The sequence below is a fragment of the Mobula hypostoma genome, chromosome 28 (genome assembly GCF_963921235.1).
Source record: "Mobula hypostoma chromosome 28, sMobHyp1.1, whole genome shotgun sequence".
NCBI lineage: Eukaryota > Metazoa > Chordata > Chondrichthyes > Myliobatiformes > Myliobatidae > Mobula > Mobula hypostoma.
Window position 1 is genome coordinate 21,989,452 of NC_086124.1, and position 22,101 is coordinate 22,011,552.

The 22,101-nt window shown below is 55.6% G+C and overlaps 1 protein-coding gene across 1 annotated transcript in view; it reads left to right on the forward strand.

Moving 5' to 3' along the window:
• Positions 1 to 19,698, forward strand: part of LOC134338751 (myoD family inhibitor domain-containing protein-like) — a 21,562-nt gene extending 1,864 nt beyond the window's left edge. The window contains exons 2-5 of the mRNA XM_063034796.1: positions 616 to 775; positions 8,905 to 9,027; positions 9,676 to 9,882; positions 19,436 to 19,698. Of these exons, the coding sequence (XP_062890866.1) occupies positions 691 to 775; positions 8,905 to 9,027; positions 9,676 to 9,882; positions 19,436 to 19,698 (678 nt within the window). The 5' untranslated portion in view covers positions 616 to 690. The remainder of the gene's footprint in view (positions 1 to 615; positions 776 to 8,904; positions 9,028 to 9,675; positions 9,883 to 19,435) is intronic.
• The last annotated feature ends 2,403 nt before the right edge of the window (positions 19,699 to 22,101 follow it).

The following is a 22,101-nucleotide window of genomic DNA, read 5'->3' on the forward strand; positions in this document are numbered from 1 at the left end:
CCGGCGGGTGTGTCGATATTTTGCGGGGATCCTGGGGAGGAGTGCGTCAATATTTACAAGGGACCCAGGGAGTGCCTCAATAGTTACGGGGGTGGGTTGGGGGGTGTCTCAGTGAGTTTGTCACTGTTCACAAGGGTCCTGCTGAGTGCATCAATAATTACACGGTGTCTCTGGGGGACTGTGCCAGTACTTGGACAGCACATTAGGAAAGCGGTTAGCTTGACGTTATCACGGCGCACGCCGATGGGGTTCGGGCTTCGACCCCAGCACTCTCTGTGCGTCCTCCCCATGGAATGCCTGGGTTTGCTCTCGCTGTTGCAGCTTCCTCCCAGAGACCACAGACGTCCTGGGTGGGTTAATTGATTTGATGTTTGCAAACTGTCCCGCGATAAGATGAGGATTAAATCAGGGTTGTTAGGCGTTGCTGGGTATTGTAGATCGAAGAGTTGGGAGAACTTATTCTGCCCTGTATTTCTAATAAATAATAAGTAAGTATATTTATCTTGGTTTCTGGGGAGTTTGTGTGTATGTGTGTGTGTGGGTCGTTTTGAGTTCCAGAGGATGACAGGCATCTCTCCCCAACGCTGACCTCTCTGCACCCTCCTCCCTCCTCAGGGCTCTGGCCGTTCCCCTCGGCTGCTCCGCAGGCCTCATCCCCTTCCACGTCCACTAGCCCCCGCCGCCAGGCAGATGCTGGAATCGGAAGTGGAACTGGTCCCCTCTCCAGGACCCCTGTCCCACCAGCCGGATGGCGTCGGAGATCCTGGTCACATCGGTGAGTGCGACTCGCTCCTCCACTCCCATGTTACCCTCCTCCCGTCCGTCAGAGTGAGGAATCCCTACGCAACGTGTCAGGCGTGTGAGATTTACGCTAGCGTGTCTGCCTGCTGTCGTAAAAGGTGGTGATATTATTCTTTGTACATGCACAGTTTTCCTTCTTTTGCACTTTGATTGTTTGTCCGTCTCTCTGCATCGTTTTTTACTAATGAAATTATGAATACTTGCAACAAAATTAATCTCAGGGTAGTATATGGTGATGTTTATCAGTGTGGGCGGGGTCTCTCTTTGTGGGTGGAGCCATCAGAGGCGGGATCGGTCAGTGTGGGTGGAGTCAGTCAGAGGCAGGATCAATCAGTGTGGGCGGAGTCAGTCAGAGGCGGGATCAGTCAGTGTGGGCGGAGTCAGTCAGAGGCGGGATCAGTCAGTGTGGGCGGAGTCAGTCAGAGGCGGGATCAGTCAGTGTGGGCGGAGTCAGTCAGAGGCGGGATCAGTCAGTGTGGGCGGAGTCAGTCAGAGGCAGGATCGATCAGTGTGGGCGGAGTCAGTCAGAGGCGGGATCAGTCAGTGTGGGCGGAGTCAGTCAGAGGCAGAATCGGTCAGTGTGGGTGGGGTCGGTCAGAATGGGCGGGGTTTGTCAGGGGTGGGATCTGTCAGTGTGGGTGTGGTCTGTCTGAGGTGAGATGGAGTTGGTTCAGAGGCGGGATCTGTCAGTGTGGGCGGAGCCTCTCAGAGGCGGGGTCTGTCTGTGTGGGCGGAGCCTGTCAGAGGCGGGATCTGTTGGTGTGGGCAGAGCCTGTCAGAGACGGGATCTGTATGTGTGGGCGGAGCCTGTCAGAGGCGGAATCTGGTAGTGAGGGCAGAGCCTGTCAGAGGTGGGATCTGTCAGTGGGCGGAGCCTGTCAGAGACAACATCTGTCAGTGGGCGGAGCCTCTCAGGGGTGGGATCTGTCAGTGGGCGGAGCCTGTCAGGGATGGGATCTGTCAGTGGGCGGAGCCTGTCAGAGACGATATCTGTCAGTGGGCGGAGCCTGTCAGGGGTGGGATCTGTCAGTGGGCGGAGCCTGTCAGGGGTGGGATCTGTCACTAATGGTTGTGTTATAACGTCAAGCGATTCTGTCGATGCTGGAAATCCAGAACAACACACGCAATAAGCAGCATCTACAGAGGGGAATAAACATTTGATGCATCAAGCCGACCGGAAGGGAAGTGTGCAGAAAGCAGAATACGATAATTGAGGGGGATGCGGAGTGGAAGGAAGACAATCTGCCAGGTGATGGGTGCGACCGGGTGAGGCGGTGGGGTGCAATGTTCACTCTGTGGTGTGTCCACGTGTGTGCACACACACACCTTTTGCTACTAGTGCACGGAGGAATTTAAACTGCGACAAAAGCTTGTCACCCTCTACCTCATTGGTACGTTAAGTATGTTTCACCATCGTACACAATCACATTTCCTTTCCCAGTTGCTGATGCGGGCGGTGCTAGCAACATGGAGTTTGCCATGATTTGTCTGCAGATTTTAGAACCGGCCTGTTTTTACTGAATAAATTATTTGGTGTGCATATGTTGTCACTGGGCAAAAGAACTGCACGGCACAATTTTTGCACACACTGGCCGTTACTGATTCATTGGAGTGCCGGGGGTGTGGGGGGGGGATGAAGTAAGAAGTTGGGAGGTGATAGGTGGAAGAGGCAAAGAGCTGAAGAAGAAGGAGTCTGATCGGTGAGGAGAATGGACCATGGGAGAAAGAGAAGGAGCTGATAGGCTGATCATGAGGACAGGAGAAGGAGTGAGAGGGTAACCGGAAAGAGTGGGGGTGAGGAGGGTGTGCTCATGGAAACGGTGGGGTGTGTTTACCAGAAGTTAGAGAAGTCAATGTACACACCATCAGGTTGGGGAGTCTTTTGCTATGGAATATGAGGCGTTGGGTCCTGATGTTTCCGCAATCCAAAGGTTCTTCTGAAATCAAGAATGAGGCATAAAAATGATTGATGATGGTCATTTTATGAAGTGTTGCAAGTGGGAAAACGAACAAGGAAGAGGAGCCGGGGGAGCAGAAGATAGGCGAATGATATTGCGGTCAAGGTTGCTTCATACTCACACCAGAGATAACAACATCCCAATGATTACAACTGACCTAAGTTAGCCACATTCAAGTGGTGTGACATTTGCTACTGAAAAACTAAGATATTTCTAGAAAAATACAGAAGCAATTGTGCCAAAACGACTGGACAAATCAGTGACCAATTACATGAAACAACTCTCAGCGGCCACTTTATGAGGTACACCCGCTTGTTAATGCATATATGTAATCAGCCAATCACGTGGCAGCAACTCAATGCATAAAAGCACGCCGACATGGTCAAGAGGTTCAGCTGCTGTTCAGAACAAACATCAGAATCGGGGAAGAAATGTGATCTAAGCGACTTTGACCGTGGGATGATTGTTGGTGCCAGATGGGGTGGTTTGAGTATCTCAGAAACTGGCTGATCTCCTGGGATTTTCATGCACAACAGTCTCTAGAGTTTACAGAGAATGGTGCAAAAAACAAAAAAAATCCAGTGAGTGGCAGTTCTGTGGGTGAAAACGCCCTGTTACTGAGGGAGGTCAGAGGAGAATGGCCAGACTGGTTCAAGCTGACAGGAAGGTGACAGTAACTCAAATAACCATGCGTTACCACAGTGGTGTGCAGAGGAGCATCTCTGAACACACGACACATCAAACCTTGAAGTGGATGGGCTACAGCAGCAGAGGACCATGAACAGACACTCAGTGGCCACTTCATTGGGGGCTAAAAAAGCGGTCACAGAATGGATATGGTTATATAAACATGCAGGCAAGCACAAGAGGTATTAATAACAAGAAAAATAACTGTTTTACCCTCTAATGAGGCAGGTACAGAAGATTCTGCAGATGCTGGAAACCTTGAGCAACTCAGGCCAAAAAAGGCTGGAGGAACTCAGCAGGTGTGGTGAAGAGTCTCGGCCTGATACGTCGACTGTTTATTCCCCTCCACAGACGCTGCGTTCCTCTGACATTGTGTGCGTGTGTGTTGCGGAATATGAGGCGTGCCCCCCCCCCCCCGACCTGTGTCTGGCCTCATCGTGGCGGCAGAATGGGAGTGGGAAGCCGAACTGAAGCTCTGCACCCTGGTAGCTGAAATGCAGAGAGACAGGACCCTGTTAGGGCAAGACCCTTAATAGTGTTGCTGGGCAGAGGGATCTTGGGATCCAAGTTCATAGCTCCCTGAAAGTGGCCACACAGATGGTCAGGTGGTTAAGAAGGCTTATGGCATGCTTGAGTTGAGTTCAAAAGTCAGGGAGTTATGTTGCAGCTTTATAGAACCCTACGTTAGCCCGCATTTGGAAGTACTGTACACAGTTCTAGTTGCCCCACTGTGGGAAGGAAGTCGAGCCCTTGGAGAGGGTGCAGAAGAGGTTTAGCAGGATGTTGAATCGCAAAGAAGAGAGAATCTGCCGACGCTGGAAATCCAGAGCAACGCACGCAAGCTGCTGGAGGAGCCCAGCAGGCCAGGCAGCATCCGTGGAAGGGCCTTGGCCCGAAACGTCGACTGCGCTCTTTTCTCTGTAGATGCCGCCTGGCCTGCTGAGTTCCTGCGTGCATCGCTAGCAGGATGTGGCCTACATTAGAGGGCATGTAATGAGAGGTTGGACACGCTTGGGTGGTTTTCTCTGGGAGTGGCGGAGGCCGAGGGAGATCTGATATATTATGAGAGGCATCGATAGAGTGGACAGACAGTATCTTTTTTCCCAGGGTGGAAATGTCCAAAACCAGAAGGCAGGTAGTTAAGGAGATGTGAAGGGCAAGTGTTTTTACACAGAGAGCCTGGAATGAGCTGCCTGGGGTGGCGGTAGAGGCAGATTTATTAGAGACTTTATTAGGATGTTTTGTAGGTAGAAGCGATTAGTTCAGATGGCCTTTTGATTACTAATTTAATTGGTTTGGCACAACCTTGTGGGCCCAAGGGCCTTTTCCAAAGGTGTACAAGTTGGGTGGCCATGGAGAGATCTGCCTGCTAGAGCAGATGGGGTGGAAATGCTGGACGAAGTGGTCCCCCGATCTGCGTCAGGTTTCGCTGATGCAGGGGAGGCCGCACCGGGAGCATCGGGTGCAGTAACTGACCGTGACCGGCTCGGAGGAAAGCTGTCGCCTTCCCTGAGGTTTCTGGAGCTCTCGCAGTACTGCGACGTAACAACAGACTTTTAACATCGTAACTCAGTGAGCTGTTTGTTTTGTCCCCCCTCTGGCTGTGAAACGGGGACACCTCTTTTTCCCTTCTCAGGGAGAGAGCCTGGGGTGTGTCGAATTACCGGGGGAACGAGTAGTCATTGGGGTACTGCAAGTCTGAGTCTTTATTGATGCTTTGCTGCACGCTAGAGTGCTCGGTGGAGAGTGCCGATGCTTTTTTGCTGGTGGTGGAGGGGGGTCGTTGCCTTGGTGCTGCTTGTGCGTGGGAGGGGGAGCTGGGGGGGGTTCTAACATTTAACTGTCGTTCAATCTTTGGGGCACTCCTCTGTATTCGTGGATGTTTGCGAAGAAAAAGAATTTCAGGATGTATATTGTAGACATTTCTTTGACATTAAATGTACCTTTGAAACCTAATGAGTCTGGCTTGCCCTGCTGTAGGAAAGATGACATTAGGCTGGAAAGAGTGCAGAGGAGATTTACGAGGATGTTGCCAGGACTCGAGGGACTGAGTTATGCAGAGAGGTTGGGCAGGTTGGGACTTGATTCACAGGAATGTAGGAGTCTGGGGGTGACCTTTTAGAGGGGTATAAAACCAAGAGGGGCACACAGTAGATGGGGTGGATACACAGACATTTCTCCAGGGTCTGGGGATCAAAAACTAGAGGACTCAGGTGAGAGGGGGGATTCAATAGGAACCCGAGGGGCATTTTCTTCCGACTGTGAGGATTGTCTTTATATGGAACTCAACTCTATTCTAAAGGGATGTCCCTCTATTCTGAGGCTGTTCCCTCCGGTCCTAGACTCCCCGACTATAGGAGACATCTTCTCCAAGTCCACTGTATCTGGGCTTTTAAATATTGACTGAGATTCCCCCAACTCCCCGTCCCCGTTCTTCTAAACCCCAGCAAGTACTGGCCCAGAGACATCAAACGCTCCTTGTACATTAACCCATTCATTCCCGGGATCATTCTCGTGAATCTCCTCTGGACAATCTCCAAGGCCATCACGTCCTTTCTTGGATAAGAGGCCCAAAACTGCTCCCAGTCCTCCAAGTGTACGGTCTGGCCAACGCCCTATAAAGCTTCAACATTACATCCTTGCTTATATACTCCAGTCCTCTGGAAATGAATGCTAACATCCTCACCACCGACTCAACCTGCAAGTTAACCTTTCAGGAAATCCTGCACGAGGACTCCTGAGTCCTGTTGCGCCCCAGGTTTCTAAGTTCACGACCTGTTTAGAAAATAGTTGTGACCTTCTTGTTTCCCACCTGCAATTTGTATTCCATCTTTGCCCACTCTCCCTACCTGCTCAAGCCCTCCTGCCCCCTTCACACTCCCTAGGTGTCATCTGCGACCCAGACCACGGCTCCGTCAGCTCCCTCGCCCAAATTGTTGAACTGTGAGAAGTGAAAAGTTGTTGTCCCAACACTGACTCTCTAATCACCTGCTGCCATCTTGAAAACGGACACTTTTATCCTCACGCTCGGCCTTCCCCCAGAAAGCCAATCTTCTATCCGTATTAGTAACTTGTCTCTAACACTACGGGTCTCGTTTGACTGCCTCGTGTGTGGCACCTTGTCAAGGGGCTTCTGAAACCCCAGGTAAGTTACGTTCACTGACTCTCCTTTGTCTAACCTGCTTGCTACCACCTCAACGAATTCCAACAGATTTGTCAGGCAATTTCTCTCGTAAGTGCTGAGTTTGTTCAATTTCATTATGTACTTCCAAGTACTCTGAAATTTCATCCTTAATAATGGACTATGAAATCTTACCAGCCACCGAGATCAGGGTGACTGGCTTATAATTTCCGGTCTTTTGCTTCCTTCCCTTCAAAACAGCAGAGTCAGGATATGTCAACCCTCCTGGCAAGTTCCCTGCACTGAGCACACCAACACCACTTAGTGATGGCATTGAGAGAGTTCTGTGTATGGGAGAGAAAGAGTGTCTGTGTGAGAAAGAGTGTCTGTGTGAGAGAGAGAGAGCGAGAATGTGTGTGTGTGAGAGAGAGTGTCTGTGTGAGAGAGAGAGAGCGAGAATGTGTGTGTGTGAGAGAGAGTGTCTGTGTGTGAGAGAGAGAGAGCGAGAATGTGTGTGTATGAGAGAGAGTGTCTGTGTGTGAGAGAGAGTGTCTGTGTGAGAGAGAGAGAGCGAGAATGTGTGTGTGTGAGAGAGAGTGTCTGTGTGTGAGAGAGTGTCTGTGTGAGAGAGAGAGAGCGAGAATGTGTGTGTGTGAGAGAGAGTGTCTGTGTGTGAGAGAGTGTCTGTGTGAGAGAGAGAGAGCGAGAATGTGTGTGTGTGAGAGAGAGTGTCTGTGTGTGAGAGAGAGAGCGAGAATGTGTGTGTATGAGAGAGAGTGTGTGTGTGAGAGAGAGAGCGAGAATGTGTGTGTGTGAGAGAGAGTGTCTGTGTGAGAGAGAGAGCGAGAATGTGTGTGTATGAGAGAGAGAGTGTGTGTGAGAGAGAGTGTCTCTGTGTGTGTGTGTGTGTGTGAGAGTCTGTGTGTGAGAGAGAGAATGTGTGTGTGTGTATGAGAGTGTCTATGTGTGTGAGAGAGTGTGTGTGTGTGTGTGTGCGTGTGTGAGTGTCTGTGTGTGAGAGCGAGAGTGTCTGTGTGTGTATGAGAGAGAGAGAATGTGTGTCTATAAGAGAGAGAGTGTCTGTGTGTATGAGAGAGAGAGAATATATGTGTGTCTATGTGTGAGTGAGAGAGAGACTGTGCCTGTGTATGGAGAGAGAATGTGTGTGTAGGGGAGTCTGTGTGTGTATGTGTGCATGTATCTGTGTGTGTATGTATGTATCTGTCTATTTGTTTGTGTGTGCATGCACGTGTGTGTGTGTGTTTATCTGTGTGAGTGTGTGAGGAAGAGACAAACAGTAAGGGTTGCAGTGGGACAGATAGAGTAAAGGAGGGAGAGAGACAAAGAGGGGGAGAGAGAGGTAGTGAGAGATGGTGATAGAGAGAGGGAGGTAGAGAGAGACAGAGACAGAGATAATTGGAAAAAGAAGGTGGGGAGAGAGGGAAGACACATTGCAGCTGTATAAAACTGATCATTTTCTGCTTTTTTCCATTACAGGAAGGTGTGGGGGCTTTGGGGAGGGTGCAGGAGAGGTTCACCAGGGTGCTGCCTGGATTAGAGAGCAGCAGCGATAAGGAGAGCTCAGGCAGACTTGGGATGGCTCCTCTGCGGTGACAGAAGCCGAGGGGAGACCTGATAGAGGTTTAGAAGACTATGAAAGGCAGAGGTAGAGCAGAGAGTCTTTGTCCCTGGGTAGAAATGTCAAATACCAGGGGACATGCATTTAAGGTGAGCAGGGGCAGTTCAAAGGGCTTCTTTTTCACACAGAGTGCTGGGTATCTGCAAAGTGCCCAGGCAGATTCAATAGATGCTCTTCGACAGACATGTTAGGTGTTACCAGCTTAGTGTAATTACTAAATGTTGGCACAACATTGTGCACTGTATGGCCTGTTCCTGTGTTGTGAGGGTGAGAGGTGGGGAGAAAGGGAGACGGAGGGAGGGAGGGAGGGAAGGAGGGAGAGAGGGAGGGGCGAGAGAGGGAGAGGGGAGACAGAGGGGGGAGAGAGGTGGAGAGAGGGAAAGAGAGACCGCAGAGAGAGAGCATAATGGGGAAAGGAGGGAGCGTGAAGAAGAAGAAATAGAAAAAAGAGAGAGAGAAAAGGAGCAAGGGAGAGAATGAAGAAGGAATGAGACAGGATGCTGGTGATGTCAGAGAGAGAAAGCAAGAGGGAGAGTGAGTGAGCGAGAGAGGGGGTAGAGACTGACAGAGAGAGTGAGTGAGAGAGTGGAGAGAGAGAGTGTGTGAGAGAGACAGAGAGAGGGGAGAGAAAAGGAGGAGAGGGAGGTGGGAATGCGATCGGACAAGTTCAGAGCCTGCTCCTCTCTCCCTTTCCGAAGGTGGGGGCAGAGACGGCTACACGCCTGGGACTCGGCGCTCCTATACACCGGACAAGCTCGTCGCCAGTGAGAGGTCCCAGCTGATCCCCAGCCAAGGAGGAGGAGAGCCGGAGAAGCAGACAGGTTTGTGCTCCTGGCTGGGGGCGGGCGGGGGACGGAGAGGAAGGGTGGGGGGCAGGTGGGTCTGTGGTCTCAGCTAGAGGGAGGGAAGGAGAGTGGGAAGGAGAAGAGGAGCCGTCAGGTCCACTATCATATCCAGAGAGGGGGAGGAAATGGGAAGGGGAATGGGGGAGTGTGTGATGGGACGGTGTGGAGGGAGCTTCACTCTGTGTCTGACCCCGGGAGTGTGTGATGGGACGGTGTGGAGGGAGTTTCACTCTGTGTCTGACCCCGGGAGTGTGTGATGGAACGGTGTGGAGGGAGTTTCACTCTGTGTCTGACCCCGGGAGTGTGTGATGGGACGGTGTGGAGGGAGTTTCACTCTGTGTCTGACCCCGGGAGTGTGTGATGGGACGGTGTGGAGGGAGCTTCACTTTGTGTCTGACCCCGGGAGTGTGTGATGGGACGGTGTGGAGGGAGCTTCACTCTGTGTTTGACCCTGGGAGTGTGTGATGGGACGGTGTGGAGGGAGCTTCACTCTGTGTCTGACCCCGGGAGTGTGTGATGGGACGGTGTGGAGGGAGTTTGGTATTAATGAATAACGCTGGTTCAGATACTCACCATCTTCTACCTCTCTTGCCCTCTCCCCTTCCTCCTCCCGCCGCTGTCCAGACAACAGCCTACCTCAGACACCGCGGCCAGCGCAGGGGAATGGGAATGCAGATGCCACAGTGAGGCGACCCACCTCCCTCAGCCCGCTACCCTGCCCCTCGGTGAGGCAGCAGCCCCGCTCTCCACGCATGGTCCCCGTTCTCCCGGGATCCCCCGGGACCAACTACAAGTCCGCTGCCTCGCAGCTCTCGAGCTCCCCGGGGGAAGGTAAGCGCTCAGGCGTGCTCGCTGCAGGGACGGGGGGACGGGGGGACGGGGGGACGGGGGTGTCGGGGAGTGCCGGAGGGCGGTGGGACAGATGGTGACAAACCACCCCGTTTGCAATGGCGCTGACCTGGGAAATGAAGATCCCCAACCCCTGTCCCTCTAGCTATCGGCTGACGGTTCAACTACGTCTCTATGAATGTGCGTGCAAAAGGCAGATTTCAGAGCCATTCTCGGTTAAATTAATTGGTGAGGAAGGTGTTTGGGACACATTGAGGCATTTCGGGAAGGACAGTGTCTCTCAATACTTGTCCTTCAGGGGAAGATTGGTGTCTCTCCTTCCAGCTCTCTCTCAGCGGGAGATCTGTACACTGACCAGTGTCTCTCAGTCCCCCCACCCCCTCTCTCTGGGGGAGATCTGTACACTGACCGGTGTCTCTCTGGGGGAGATCTGTACACTGACCGGTGTCTCTCAGGGGAGATCTGTACACTGACCGGTGTCTCTCAGTCACTCTCTCTCAGGGGGAGATCAGTACACTGACCGGTGTCTCTCAGTCCCCCCCCCCTCTCTGGGGGAGATCTGTACACTGACCGGTGTCTCTCAGTCCCACTCTCTCAGGGGAGATCTGTACACTGACCGGTGTCTCTCAGGGGAGATCTGTACACTGAGCAGTGTCTCTCAGTCCCTCTCTCTCAGGGGGAGATCTGTACACTGACCGGTGTCTCTCAGTCCCTCTCTCTCAGGGGAGATCTGTACACTGACCAGTGTCTCCTAGTCCCTCTCTCTCTCAGGGGGAGATCTGTACACTGACCGGTGTCTCTCAGTCCCTCGCTCTGGGGGAGATCTGTACACTGACCGGTGTCTCTCAGGGGAGATCTGTACACTGACTGATGTCTCTCTTGGAGATGGGGACTGTCAATTTTATCAGTGTAACCCTGTGGGGTATGGTCCAGGTATCCTGTGGTTCTGTCCCATTCTGTGTCTGCCTGTCTGGTTGAATGATATACGCCGCCTCGTGTAGGCAGATGTCAGAAGCCTCTCTCCACACTGCTGATGGGACCACAGGGTTTGCTGGTCTGAATATTCTGCACACCAGGGGTGCTGGAGTTGCCTGCATTAGCTCGTTGCCTGTATACGGGGGGGGGGGGTGTTTGGCTCCTGTGACTGTCACTTCCTCCCTCCCATACACCCCTCCCTGTCACCGTGACCCCCTCCCTCCCCAACACCGTGACCCCCTCCCACCCTCCCAACACCCCTCCCCATCACCGTGACCCTCTCCCTCCCCGTGACCCCCTGCCTCCCCAACACTCCTCCACGTCTCTGTGACCCCTCCCTCCCCTACACCCCTCCCCATCACCATGACCCTCTCTCTCCCCAACACTTCTCCCTATCTCCGTGACCCCCTCCTGCCATGACATCTCTCCATGTCTCCATGACCCCCTCCCTTCCTGTCTCCGTGACCCCCCTCGCTCCTTACACTCCTCCCTATCTCCATGACCTGCTCCCTCCCCTACACCCATTCTCATCTGCAGCCCCTTCCCTCCTTTACACCCCTACCTGTCCATGTGACCTCCCCTCCCTGCCTTCTTGACCTCCACCCTCTCCTACCCTGTCCCTGTCTCTGTGAACCTGTCCCACACTGTCCACTCCCTCCCCCCCGTTTGGCTCCCCGCCTCCCTCCCTCCCCCAGTCCCCTCCCTCCGCCTCATGCAGTCAGCGACCTGAGTCCTCACTCTGCCTCCGACTGCCTCACCCCTTCCTCCTTTGTCGTTAACATCCCCAACCAGCCATTTGGTCTCTGTTCTCGTAACTCCCTCTGCGGCGGGTTTCTGCCTCGGCAGACACTGGGGGACGTTTACCTCGTGTTATGTCTCAACTGTCCACTTCTGTGTGCTAACCCCGGGGCGTCCCTCTGCTGGAGTGGGGAAAGGGGGTGTCGGAATCTGAGTCACAATCAGGTTTCTTATCGCTCACTTAGATGGTGTGAAATTGGTTGTTTTCTGGCAGAAAAGCTGTAAGATTATGACAATCAGAATCAGAATTCAGAATTCAGAATCAGAACCAGTTTTAATATCACCGGCATGTGTTGTGAAATGTGTTAACTTAGCAATAGCAGCACAATGCAATATGTGATAATATTAAGAGAAAATAAATCAATAAATAAATAACTCTAAGTAAATATATCTACGTTGAATAGTTAAATTAAAAATAGTACAAAAGGAGAAAAAGAGGTGAGGCAGTGTTCATGGCTTCATTGGCCATTCAGAAATCAGATGGCAGAGGGGAGGAAGCTGTTCCTGAATCATTGAGTGTGTGTCTTCAGGCTCCAGTACCTCCTCCCTGATGGTAGCAGTGAGAAGAGGGCATGTCGTGGGTGATGGAGGTCCTTACTGATGGATGCCACCTTTTTGAAGCATTATCCCTTTTCAGGGAACCATGTACCTCTACCCCTGGGTCCCGCTGTTCTACAACACTCCCCAGGGTCCATCCGTTCACTGTGAAGTTCTTGACCCCCTCGCAGCATTAATTTTAAGGATGTAATGCTGAGGCCTTATAAGGCTTTGGTCAGACTGAACCTGGAGGATTGTGAGCAGTTTTGGGCCCCTTGTGGAAGAAAGGCTGGCATTGGAGAGGCTCCAGAGCAGGTTCACGAGGATGATCTCGGGAATGAAAGGGGTTAATGTGTGATGAGTGTTTGATGGCTCTGGGCCTGTACACAGTGGAGATTAGAAGAATGGGCGGGGGGGGGAGGCTGGGGATCCACTGGAACAATGAATACTGAACGGCCCAGATGGAGCGGACGTGGGGAGGATGTTTCCCATAGTGGGGGAGTCTAGGGCCAGAGGGCACAGCCTCAGAATGCATACACATCCCTTTACAACAGAGATGTTCTCCTCACCCCTTTACAACTGAGATGAGGAGAAATTTCTTGAGCCAGAGGGTGTGGAATTCATTGACACAGACGGCTGTGGAGGCCAAGTCATCGGGTGTATGTCCTGACGAAGGGTCCCGGCCTGAAACGTCGACTGTACCTCTTCCTATAGATGCTGCCTATGGAACGCAGCATTTTGTGTGTGTTGCTTGAACTTCCAGCAATCTGCAGACCTCCTCGTGTTTGGGTGTATTTAAAGCGAAGTTTGATAGGTTCCTGATTTGTCAGGACATCAAAGGTTATCAGAATCAGGTTTAATATCACCGGCATGTGTAGTGAAATGTGTTTGTCTTTGCGGCAGCAGCACAATGGTAGAAAAACTTGAATTACACTTTATATACATACATTTAGTTAAATTTGATAAGTAGTGCAAAAATGGAAATAAAAAGCGATGTCCAATGTCCATTCAGAAATCTGATGGCAGAGGGGAAGAAGCTGTTTCTGAATTGCTGAGTGTGTGCCTTCAGGCTTCTGTACCTCCCTCCCGATGGTAACAATGAGAAGAGGGCATGTCCTGGGTGATGAGGGTCCTTAATAATGGATGCCACCTATCTGAGGCACCACTCCTTGAAGATGTCTTGGATACTATGGAGCTGAGTACCCAAGGTGGAGCTGACTAAACTTACAACCCTCTGCAGCTTCTTTCGGCCTTATGCATTAGCCTCCATGCAAGACGGTGATGCAGCCTGTCAGAACTCTCTCCATGGTACATCTATAGAAGTCTTTGCGTGTTTTAGGTGACGAACCAAATCTCTTCAATCTCTTCAAACTCCTAATGAAGTATAGTCGCAGTCTTGCCATCTCTATAGCTACATTGACATGTTGGGAACAGATTAGATCCTCAGTGAAATTAATACTCACAAACTTGAAGCTGCTCACTCTCTCCACTTCCGATCCCTCTATGAGGGTTGGTATGTTCTCCTTCGTCTTACCCTTCCTTAAGTCCACAATCAGATCTTTCATCTTACTGACGTTGAGTTCCAGGTTGTTGCTGCGACACCACTCAACTAGCTGGCATATCTCGCTCCTGTGCGTCCTCTCGTCTCCATCTGAGATTCTACCAACAATGTTCGTATCATCAGCAAATCTAAAGATGGTATTTGAGCTGTGCCTAGCCACACAGTCATGGGTTATAGAGAGAGTAGAGCAGTGGGCTAAGCACACACCCCTGAGGTGAGCCAGCGCTGATCGTCAGCAAGGAGGAAATGTTATCACCAATCCACACAAGGAAGCCAAGGATCCAATTGCAGTGAGAGGTCCAGAGGCCCAGGTTCTGTAGCTTATTGATCAGGACTGTAGGAATGATGGTGTTAAATACTGAGCATCCTGACAGAGGTGTTTGTATGTCCAAGCAATCCAAGGCCGAGTGGAGAGCCATTGAGATTACCTCTGCCGAAGACCTGTTGTGGCGATAGACAAGTTGCAGTGGGTTCAGGTCCTTTGCTGAGGCAGGAGTTCAGTCTAGTCATGACCAACCTCTCAAAGCATTTCATCACTGTAGATGTGAGTGCTACTTTTCTGAGTTACTGCTTCTTGAAGATGTCCTGGATCCTGGGGAGTCTAGTGCACACGATATAGCTTATTTAGATCCTTTCTTCGAGAAGGGGCCCAAAACTGCTCACAAAACTCATCTTATCACCTTATCAGTGCCTTATAAAGCCCCAACGTTACATCCTTGCTTGTATATTCTAGTCTTGTTCATACAGATCAGATCAGTGGGGGAGTCTAGGGCCAGAGGGCACAGCCTCAGAATAGAGGGATGTCCATTTAGAACAGAAATGAGGAGAAATTTCTTTAACCAGAGGGTGGTAAATCTGTGGAATTCATTGACACAGATGGCGGTGGAGGCCAAGCTATCGGGTATATTTAAAGTGGAGGTTGATAGATTTTTGATTAGTAAGGGTGTCATAGGTTATGGGGAGAAGACAGGAAAATGGGGTTGAGAGGGATAATAAATCAGCCATGGTGGAGAGGCAGAACAGACTCGATGGGCTGAGTGGCCTATTTCTGCTCCTATGTCTTATGGGCCCTTGGAGAGGAGCACGCGGTCACTATGGTTACAGTGGGGGTTTTCTGGTAATGATAGGTCCCCCCAAGGAACTGACTGTTTTGTACAGAGTAGTAAAACCATATTTTGAGGTGAAATTATTAACAGTCTTGTAAATCCTGATGTTTGTAGTTTGTGCGCGAGTTCTGTAAGAAGAAGATGAGGCAGAACAAGGTAAAGCAAAAGCAGAAAGCAGAATAAAGTGCGACAGCTTCAGAGAAAGTGCAGTGCAGGTAGGCCGCAAGGCGCAAGCTCGTAACCAAGTTAATTGTGAGGCCAGGAGACACCTTAACATTCAAGATAACGGTGGGTGGAAGCTTGGTGGGACGCACTTTCAGGCTTTTGTACCTCCTGCCCGATGGGAGGGGGGAAGAAGGGAGAATGTCAGGGGGTGGGTGGGGGTTTTTTGATTATGATGGCTGCTTTACCGAGGGAGAGGGAAGTGCAGACAGAGTCCGTGGAGGGGAGGCTGGTTTCCGTGACGGGTTGTCACGGGCAGGGCAGGTCTATTCCAAGCCATGGTGTATCGGGATGTTTTCTGGTCGGCCCTCCTGCGATCCTGCGCGTTGGCGGCCCAGTACCAGACAGCGGTACAGCCAGGTTAGAAGACTCTCCTCAGTACTTCTCGAGTCTTTGGAGACCCTTCCCAGCCTGTGGGGGCTGCGCCACCCAGAGACCGACCAATCACAGGGCAGTTAACAATGACCAATTAACCTACCGACTGCCACCTCTTTGGACCATGGGAGGACACCACGCGGTCACGGGGAGGGTGTAGGAACTCCTTACCGACTGCGGCGGGGGCGAGGTATTTGTGGGTGTAGAGTAGGATGTGGGAGTCAGAGTGGGTTCTTGGGGGGGTAATTGTAGAATTGTAGAACGCTTGGGGCGAACAGGGTTACTAATGCTTTGGGGACTGGCTTCAACTGCACTAACACCTTTCTCTCTCTCTCTTTCCGTTTCCCTCTCTACCACTTTCCCCTCTCTTTACCTCTGACCATCTTTTCGCCTCCCCCTCCTTCCCATCGTTCACCAACCTCGCCCCTCCTCCCTGTTACCCCTCACCTCCATGCACCCTCCCTCTCAATCCCCTCTATTTTCCCTCCCATCTCCCCTCCCCTCTGTCCCCATCTCCCAATGCCCTCTCCCGTCTCCCTCACTCTCTTGCCCCTTTACCTGAATCTATCCCCCTCTCTCATCTCTCCCATCCCCCTTTCCACCCCCACCTCCAATCCGTCTCCCTCCATTTCCCCTTGCCTTTCCTATGCTTCACTGCCCTTCCCTTCCCTACCGCTTCCCACCCTTCCCCCTTCCCATTCCTCCTCACACATGCCCCTCCTCTTCCTCCATCCTCTCTCGTCCCCTCTCCCTCAACTTTACTCTCTCCCCCTCTTTAACCCCTCTCTCTTGCTGTCCCTTTTCTTCTTGGTCTCTACCGCCTCCATTCCATATACCCCCCTCCCTCTACCATCCCTCGCACCTCCCACCACCCTCTCATCCTCCTCTCGCCCCCCTCTCTCTCTCTTTCCTCATCCCTCCATCCACCTTTCTCCCCCTCCCTCTTTCCCCTCTCCCCCTCACCATCCTTATCCCCTCTCTCTCCCTACCCAGTCCCCTCTCTCTCTCCCCTCTCCCCACCCCATCCCCCTCTCTCTCCTCCCCCTTCTCCCCCCACTCACCACCCTATCCCCCCTCTCCCTCTCTCTCTCCCCCATTCCCCACCCCCTCTCCCTCTCTCTCTCCCCTCTCCCCACCCCATCCCCCTCTCTCTCCTCCCCCTTCTCCCCCCACTCACCACCCTATCCCCCTCTCCCTCTCTCTCTCCCCCATTCCCCACCCCCTCTCCCTCTCTCTCTCCCCTCTCCCCACCCCATCCCCCTCTCTCTCCTCCCCCCTCTCCCCCCACTCACCACCCTATTCCCCCTCTCCCTCTCTCTCTCTCCCCCTCCCCACCCCATCCCCCTCTCTCTCCTCCCCCACTCACCACCCTATCCCCCCCTCTCTCCCCCCACTCCCCACCCCCTGTCCCTCTCTCTCTCCCCCCACTCCCCACCCCACCCCTCGCTCTCCCGTGCCCGCCCCACCGGCCCCGACAGATCTCTGTGTCTCGCTGCTGCTCAGCTGCCTGTTCTGCCGCCTGGGGGACGGCTGCGCCCTGCTGCCCGCCGTGTGCCCGTCGTCGGGGCTGGGCGCGGCGGCCGGCGGGGAGTCGCTGCGGGGCTGCCGGGTGCTGGGGGACTGCTTGCTGCTGGAGCCCTGCCAGCAGTCGGCCGAGTGCCTGGAGCTGGCCCTGGAGATCTCCGAGCTCTGCTACCGCTGAGCGGGCGCCGTGGGGAGGGGACCGGACGGGTGACGGGGCGCGAACGGGGAGGGTGGGGGAACGCACTGGGGAGAGGGGACATGAACCGGGGGGGAGGATGAAAGCAGCGGGGGGGGGCGTAAAGGGGGAACAGCAGGAAGCGGGGGGACTCCGATCCACATCCCCCCACCCACCCAGCCCATCACCCACTACCCGGGAACCTCTCACCAGCCCTCCTCCCCTGGGAATCCACCTCCCATCCACCCCCCCAAGTCCAAAACCCCACTCCCATCCACGGACCCAGTCCCCACCCTCCAGCCGCATCTCGGGAGGGGAGAGGGGAGAGGGGAGACCTTCCCTCCCCACCTCGTCTCCGTCCCCAGCCCCTCGCTGCGGCTTCAGGAGTGCTGCCTTCCCTCCTACCTCAGCTCTGTCCCAGCAGAGATGAGACCCCCCCCCCATCCTGTCCGACACCCTTCCCACAACCCTGCCTGACCCCCCGTCCTGCCTGAACCCCCCCACACCCCTGCCTGACCCCCTCCCCACACCCCTGACCCCCTGCCCACACCCCTGCCTGACCCTCCATTCTGCCTGACACCCCTCCCCACACCCCTGACCCCTCTCCTGCCTGACCCCCTCCCCACTCCCCTGCCTGACCCCCCATCCTGACTGACCTCCTCCCCACACCCTTGCCTGACCTTCCATTCTGCCTGACCCCCTCCCCACTCCCCTGCCTGACCCCCCCCATCCTGACTGACCTCCTCCCCACACCCCTGCCTGACCCCCTCCCCACACCCTTGCCTGACCTTCCATTCTGCCTGACACCCCTCCCCACACCCCTGACCCCTCTCCTGCCTGACCCCCTCCCCACACCCCTGCCTGACCCCCTCCACACACCCCTGCCCCCTCCCTTTCCAGACCACCCACTAGTTCCAGTTTGGGGCTGGTTTACCATCTCTGACGTCCTTCTGTGAGGGGACTTTAATTTCTCAGTGGTGAGAGGGGTGGGGAGACAGGGGGTCTGTTCGGAGTTGGGAGGGGTGGGAAAGAGAGGGGGTCTGTTCGGCGGTGGGAGAGAGAGGGGGTCTGTTCAGAGGTGGGAGGGGTGGGAGAGAGAGGGGGTCTGTTCAGAGGTGGGAGGGGTGGGGGAGAGAGGGGATCTGTTCAGAGGTGGGAGGGGTGGGGAGAGAGGGGGTCTGTTCGGAGGTGGGGGGGTGGGGGAGAGAGGGGGTCTGTTCGGAGGTGGGAGGGGTGGGGGAGAGAGGGGGTCTGTTCGGAGGTGGGGGGGTGGGGGAGAGAGGGGGTGTCTGTTTGGAGGTGGGAGGGGTGGGGGAGAAAGGGGGTCTGTTCGGAGGTGGTGAAGGAGGGAGGGGTCTGTTCAGTACATAAGGGAACCCACATTGTCGGTGGTACCCCAGATGTGGGCTCACCAGCAGCCCTCCCCCCTCACTGAATCACCACCTCGTGACCGTATTCAGTGTGCTTGTAATAAAGTGAATTGTTGTGATGGATACACAATCGCTTACTGTACCTTACTGTACACACACAGACGCACACACACACACACACACACACATAGACCCTCTCACATTCACAGCCACTCACCCACACCTACCAATGAACACACGTACCAACACACATAAGCATTCTCACACTCACTCTCTCACACACACACACACACACAGTGGCTGAAGGTCATCGTGGCTTCAGGGTTTGCTGGGGGACGGATTCATCTCCCCCATACCCCCGTGCTCGGGATGTTCCATGACTCTAACCTGTTCTCATCTCTCCCCCAATCCACCCGCCTGCTTCTCTCCCCCATCTCACTCCCCCATCCCCTCCTCCCCTCCTCCCCTTCCTCTCTTTCCCCCACTCCACCCCTTGCCCCAACACTTACTGTGTTACCCGCACTCTCTCCTTCACCTCCACCTCTCTCAACCTCTCCCCATCTCCGTCCCCTCAACCTCTTTCCCTTCTTCCCACCCCTTTCTACACATAACCCCCTCCCCTTCTACCCGTCTCCCCCTCTCTCCCGTGCCCACCCCACACTCCCCTCTCACACCCCTCTTTTCCTTTCCCCCACTCCCTCTGTCCCTCCTGCCTTCCTTTTCTTCTTCTCTCACCTTCCCTCATTACCACCCTCCTCACCCATCCCCTCACCCTCAATATACTCCCTTCCCCTCTCCTCCCTGCTCGCCCCTTCCCTTTATCGCACTCTCTTCTCTCCCCCCCCCGGCTCGTCCCTCCCTCCCTCTCCCCCTCACCCCCTCTCGCCCACAGACGTCTGCCTGCACTGCGTGCTTGCCTGCCTGTTCTGTGAGCTGCTCTCGTTCTGCGGGACGCTGGAGTGCGGTGGGACGGAGGGGGGGACCACCCCGGCCGGGGGCGGCGGCTGCTGCTGCGGCGGGGGGGCCGAGGGCTGCGGGGCCGCGGAGGAGGCCTGCCCGTGGGGCGGGGGCTGCGGGTTGCTGCACGAGTGCTGCGGGACCGGCGAGTGCGTGGAGATCTGCCTGGAGTGCTGTTCCATCTGCTTCCCCGCCTGAGGGATGGGGAAGGGCCGGGGTACCTCTCTCTCTCACCACCCCTCTCCCCCTCCCCCCTCTCTCCCCCTCTCCCCCTCCCCCTCTCTTCCCCTCTCCCCCTCCCCCCTCTCTTCCCCCTCCCCCTCCCTCTCTCCACCTGTCCCTCTCCCTCTCTCCGTACCCCCTCCCCCTCTGTCCCCCCTCTCCCCCTCCCCTCCCTCTCTCCACCTGTCCCTCTCCCTCTCTCCCTACCCCCTCCCCCTCTCTCCCCCTCTCCCACCACCCCTCTCCCCTCTCTCCCCTCCCCCCTCTCTCCCCTCCCCCCTCTCCCCCTCCCTCTCTCCACCTATCCCTCCCCCTCTCCCCACCCCACTCCCCACCCTCTCCCCCTCTCCCTCTCTCCCTCTCCCCTTCTCTCCCCTCCCCCCTCTCCCCCTCCCCCTCTCCCCCTCCCCCTCCCCCTCTCCCCTCCGTCTCACCACCTGTCCCTCTCCCTCTCTCCCTACCCCCTCCCCCTCTCTCCCCCTCTCCCACCACCCCTCTCCCCTCTCTCCCCTCCCCCTCTCTCCCCTCCCCCCTCTCCCCCTCCCTCTCTCCACCTATCACTCCCCCTCTCCCCACCCCACTCCCCACCCTCTCCCCCTCTCCCTCTCTCCCTCTCCCCTTCTCTCCCCTCCCCCTCTCTCCCCCTCTCTCCCCCTCTCCCCCCTCTCCCCCTCCCACCACCCCTCTCCCCTCCCCCTCTCCCCCTCCCCCTCTCCCCTCCGTCTCACCACCTGTCCCTCTCCCTCTCTCCCTACCCCCTCCCCTCCCTCTCTCCCCCTCCCCACCTCTCTCCCCTTCTCCCCCTCCCCCTCTCTTCCCCTCTCCCCCTCCCCCCTCTCTTCCCCCTCCCCCTCCCTCTCTCCACCTGTCCCTCTCCCTCTCTCCGTACCCCCTCCCCCTCTGTCCCCCCTCTCCCCCTCCCCTCCCTCTCTCCACCTGTCCCTCTCCCTCTCTCCCTACCCCCTCCCCCTCTCTCCCCCTCTCCCACCACCCCTCTCCCCTCTCTCCCCTCCCCCCTCTCTCCCCTCCCCCCTCTCCCCCTCCCTCTCTCCACCTATCCCTCCCCCTCTCCCCACCCCACTCCCCACCCTCTCCCCCTCTCCCTCTCTCCCTCTCCCCTTCTCTCCCCTCCCCCTCTCTCCCCCTCTCTCCCCCCTCTCCCCCCTCTCCCCCTCCCACCACCCCTCTCCCCCTCCCCCTCTCCCCCTCCCCCTCCCCCTCTCCCCTCCGTCTCACCACCTGTCCCTCTCCCTCTCTCCCTACCCCCTCCCCCTCTCTCCCCCTCTCCCACCACCCCTCACCCTCTCCCCTCCCCTCTCTCCCCTCCCCCCTCTCCCCCTCCCTCTCTCCACCTATCACTCCCCCTCTCCCCACCCCACTCCCCACCCTCTCCCCCTCTCCCTCTCTCCCTCTCCCCTTCTCTCCCCTCCCCCTCTCTCCCCCTCTCTCCCCCCTCTCCCCCCTCTCCCCCTCCCACCACCCCTCTCCCCTCCCCCTCTCCCCCTCCCCCTCTCCCCTCCGTCTCACCACCTGTCCCTCTCCCTCTCTCCCTACCCCCTCCCCTCCCTCTCTCCCCCTCCCCACCTCTCTCCCCTTCTCCCTCCCTCTCCCCCTCCCCCTCCCCCTCCCCCTCTCCCCTCCCCCTCTCCCCACTCCTCTCTCCCCCTCCCCTCCCTCTCACCACTCCTTTCTCTCCCTCTCCCCTCCCCCTCCCTCACCCTCTCTTTTTCCCTTCCCCTCCCTCTCTCCCTCCATCTTTCCCCATCTCTCCCTCCCATTTGCTTCCCCATCTCTACTCTCTCTCCTTCCCTCACCCTCTTTTCCTCCCTTTCCCTCTCTTACCCTCCCTCTCTCCCTCTACCCTCTCCCTTTCTGTCTTCCCTCCCTTTCTCCCTCTTTCTCTCCCTCCCCTCCTGCCCTCTCTACTTCCTCTCCCACAACCCTTGCCCTTCCTCTTCCCCCTTTACCTCCCTCCCTTTCCTCCCTACTCTCCTCCTCTCCCTCTCCCCACCTCTCTGTTTTCCCCCATCCCTCTCCCTCTCTCCCCTCTCTTTCCCCCTCTCCTTCTCTCCCCCTCCCCCACCCTACACCCAGATCCGGGGACCATTGGTAACCATAGAAACAGTCCCCCCCAACCCCCACCCCCGCCGCCAGCCCACGGCTCCGTGTCCTGTGCGTTGCGACGAACGGAATCGCCTCGCGCTCTGTATTCGAGAATAAAACATTTGAAACGGCCTCCCCCTGTGAATTAGCCCTCCTGTTTTGCGATGTGCGGCACGGTGGGTGGGGAGGGGTTGGTGAGGGAGCTTCATTGTTGTGTGGGTGGGGGGAGTGAGGGAGCTCGGCGGTGTGGGAGGGGTAGTGAGGGAGCTCGGCGGT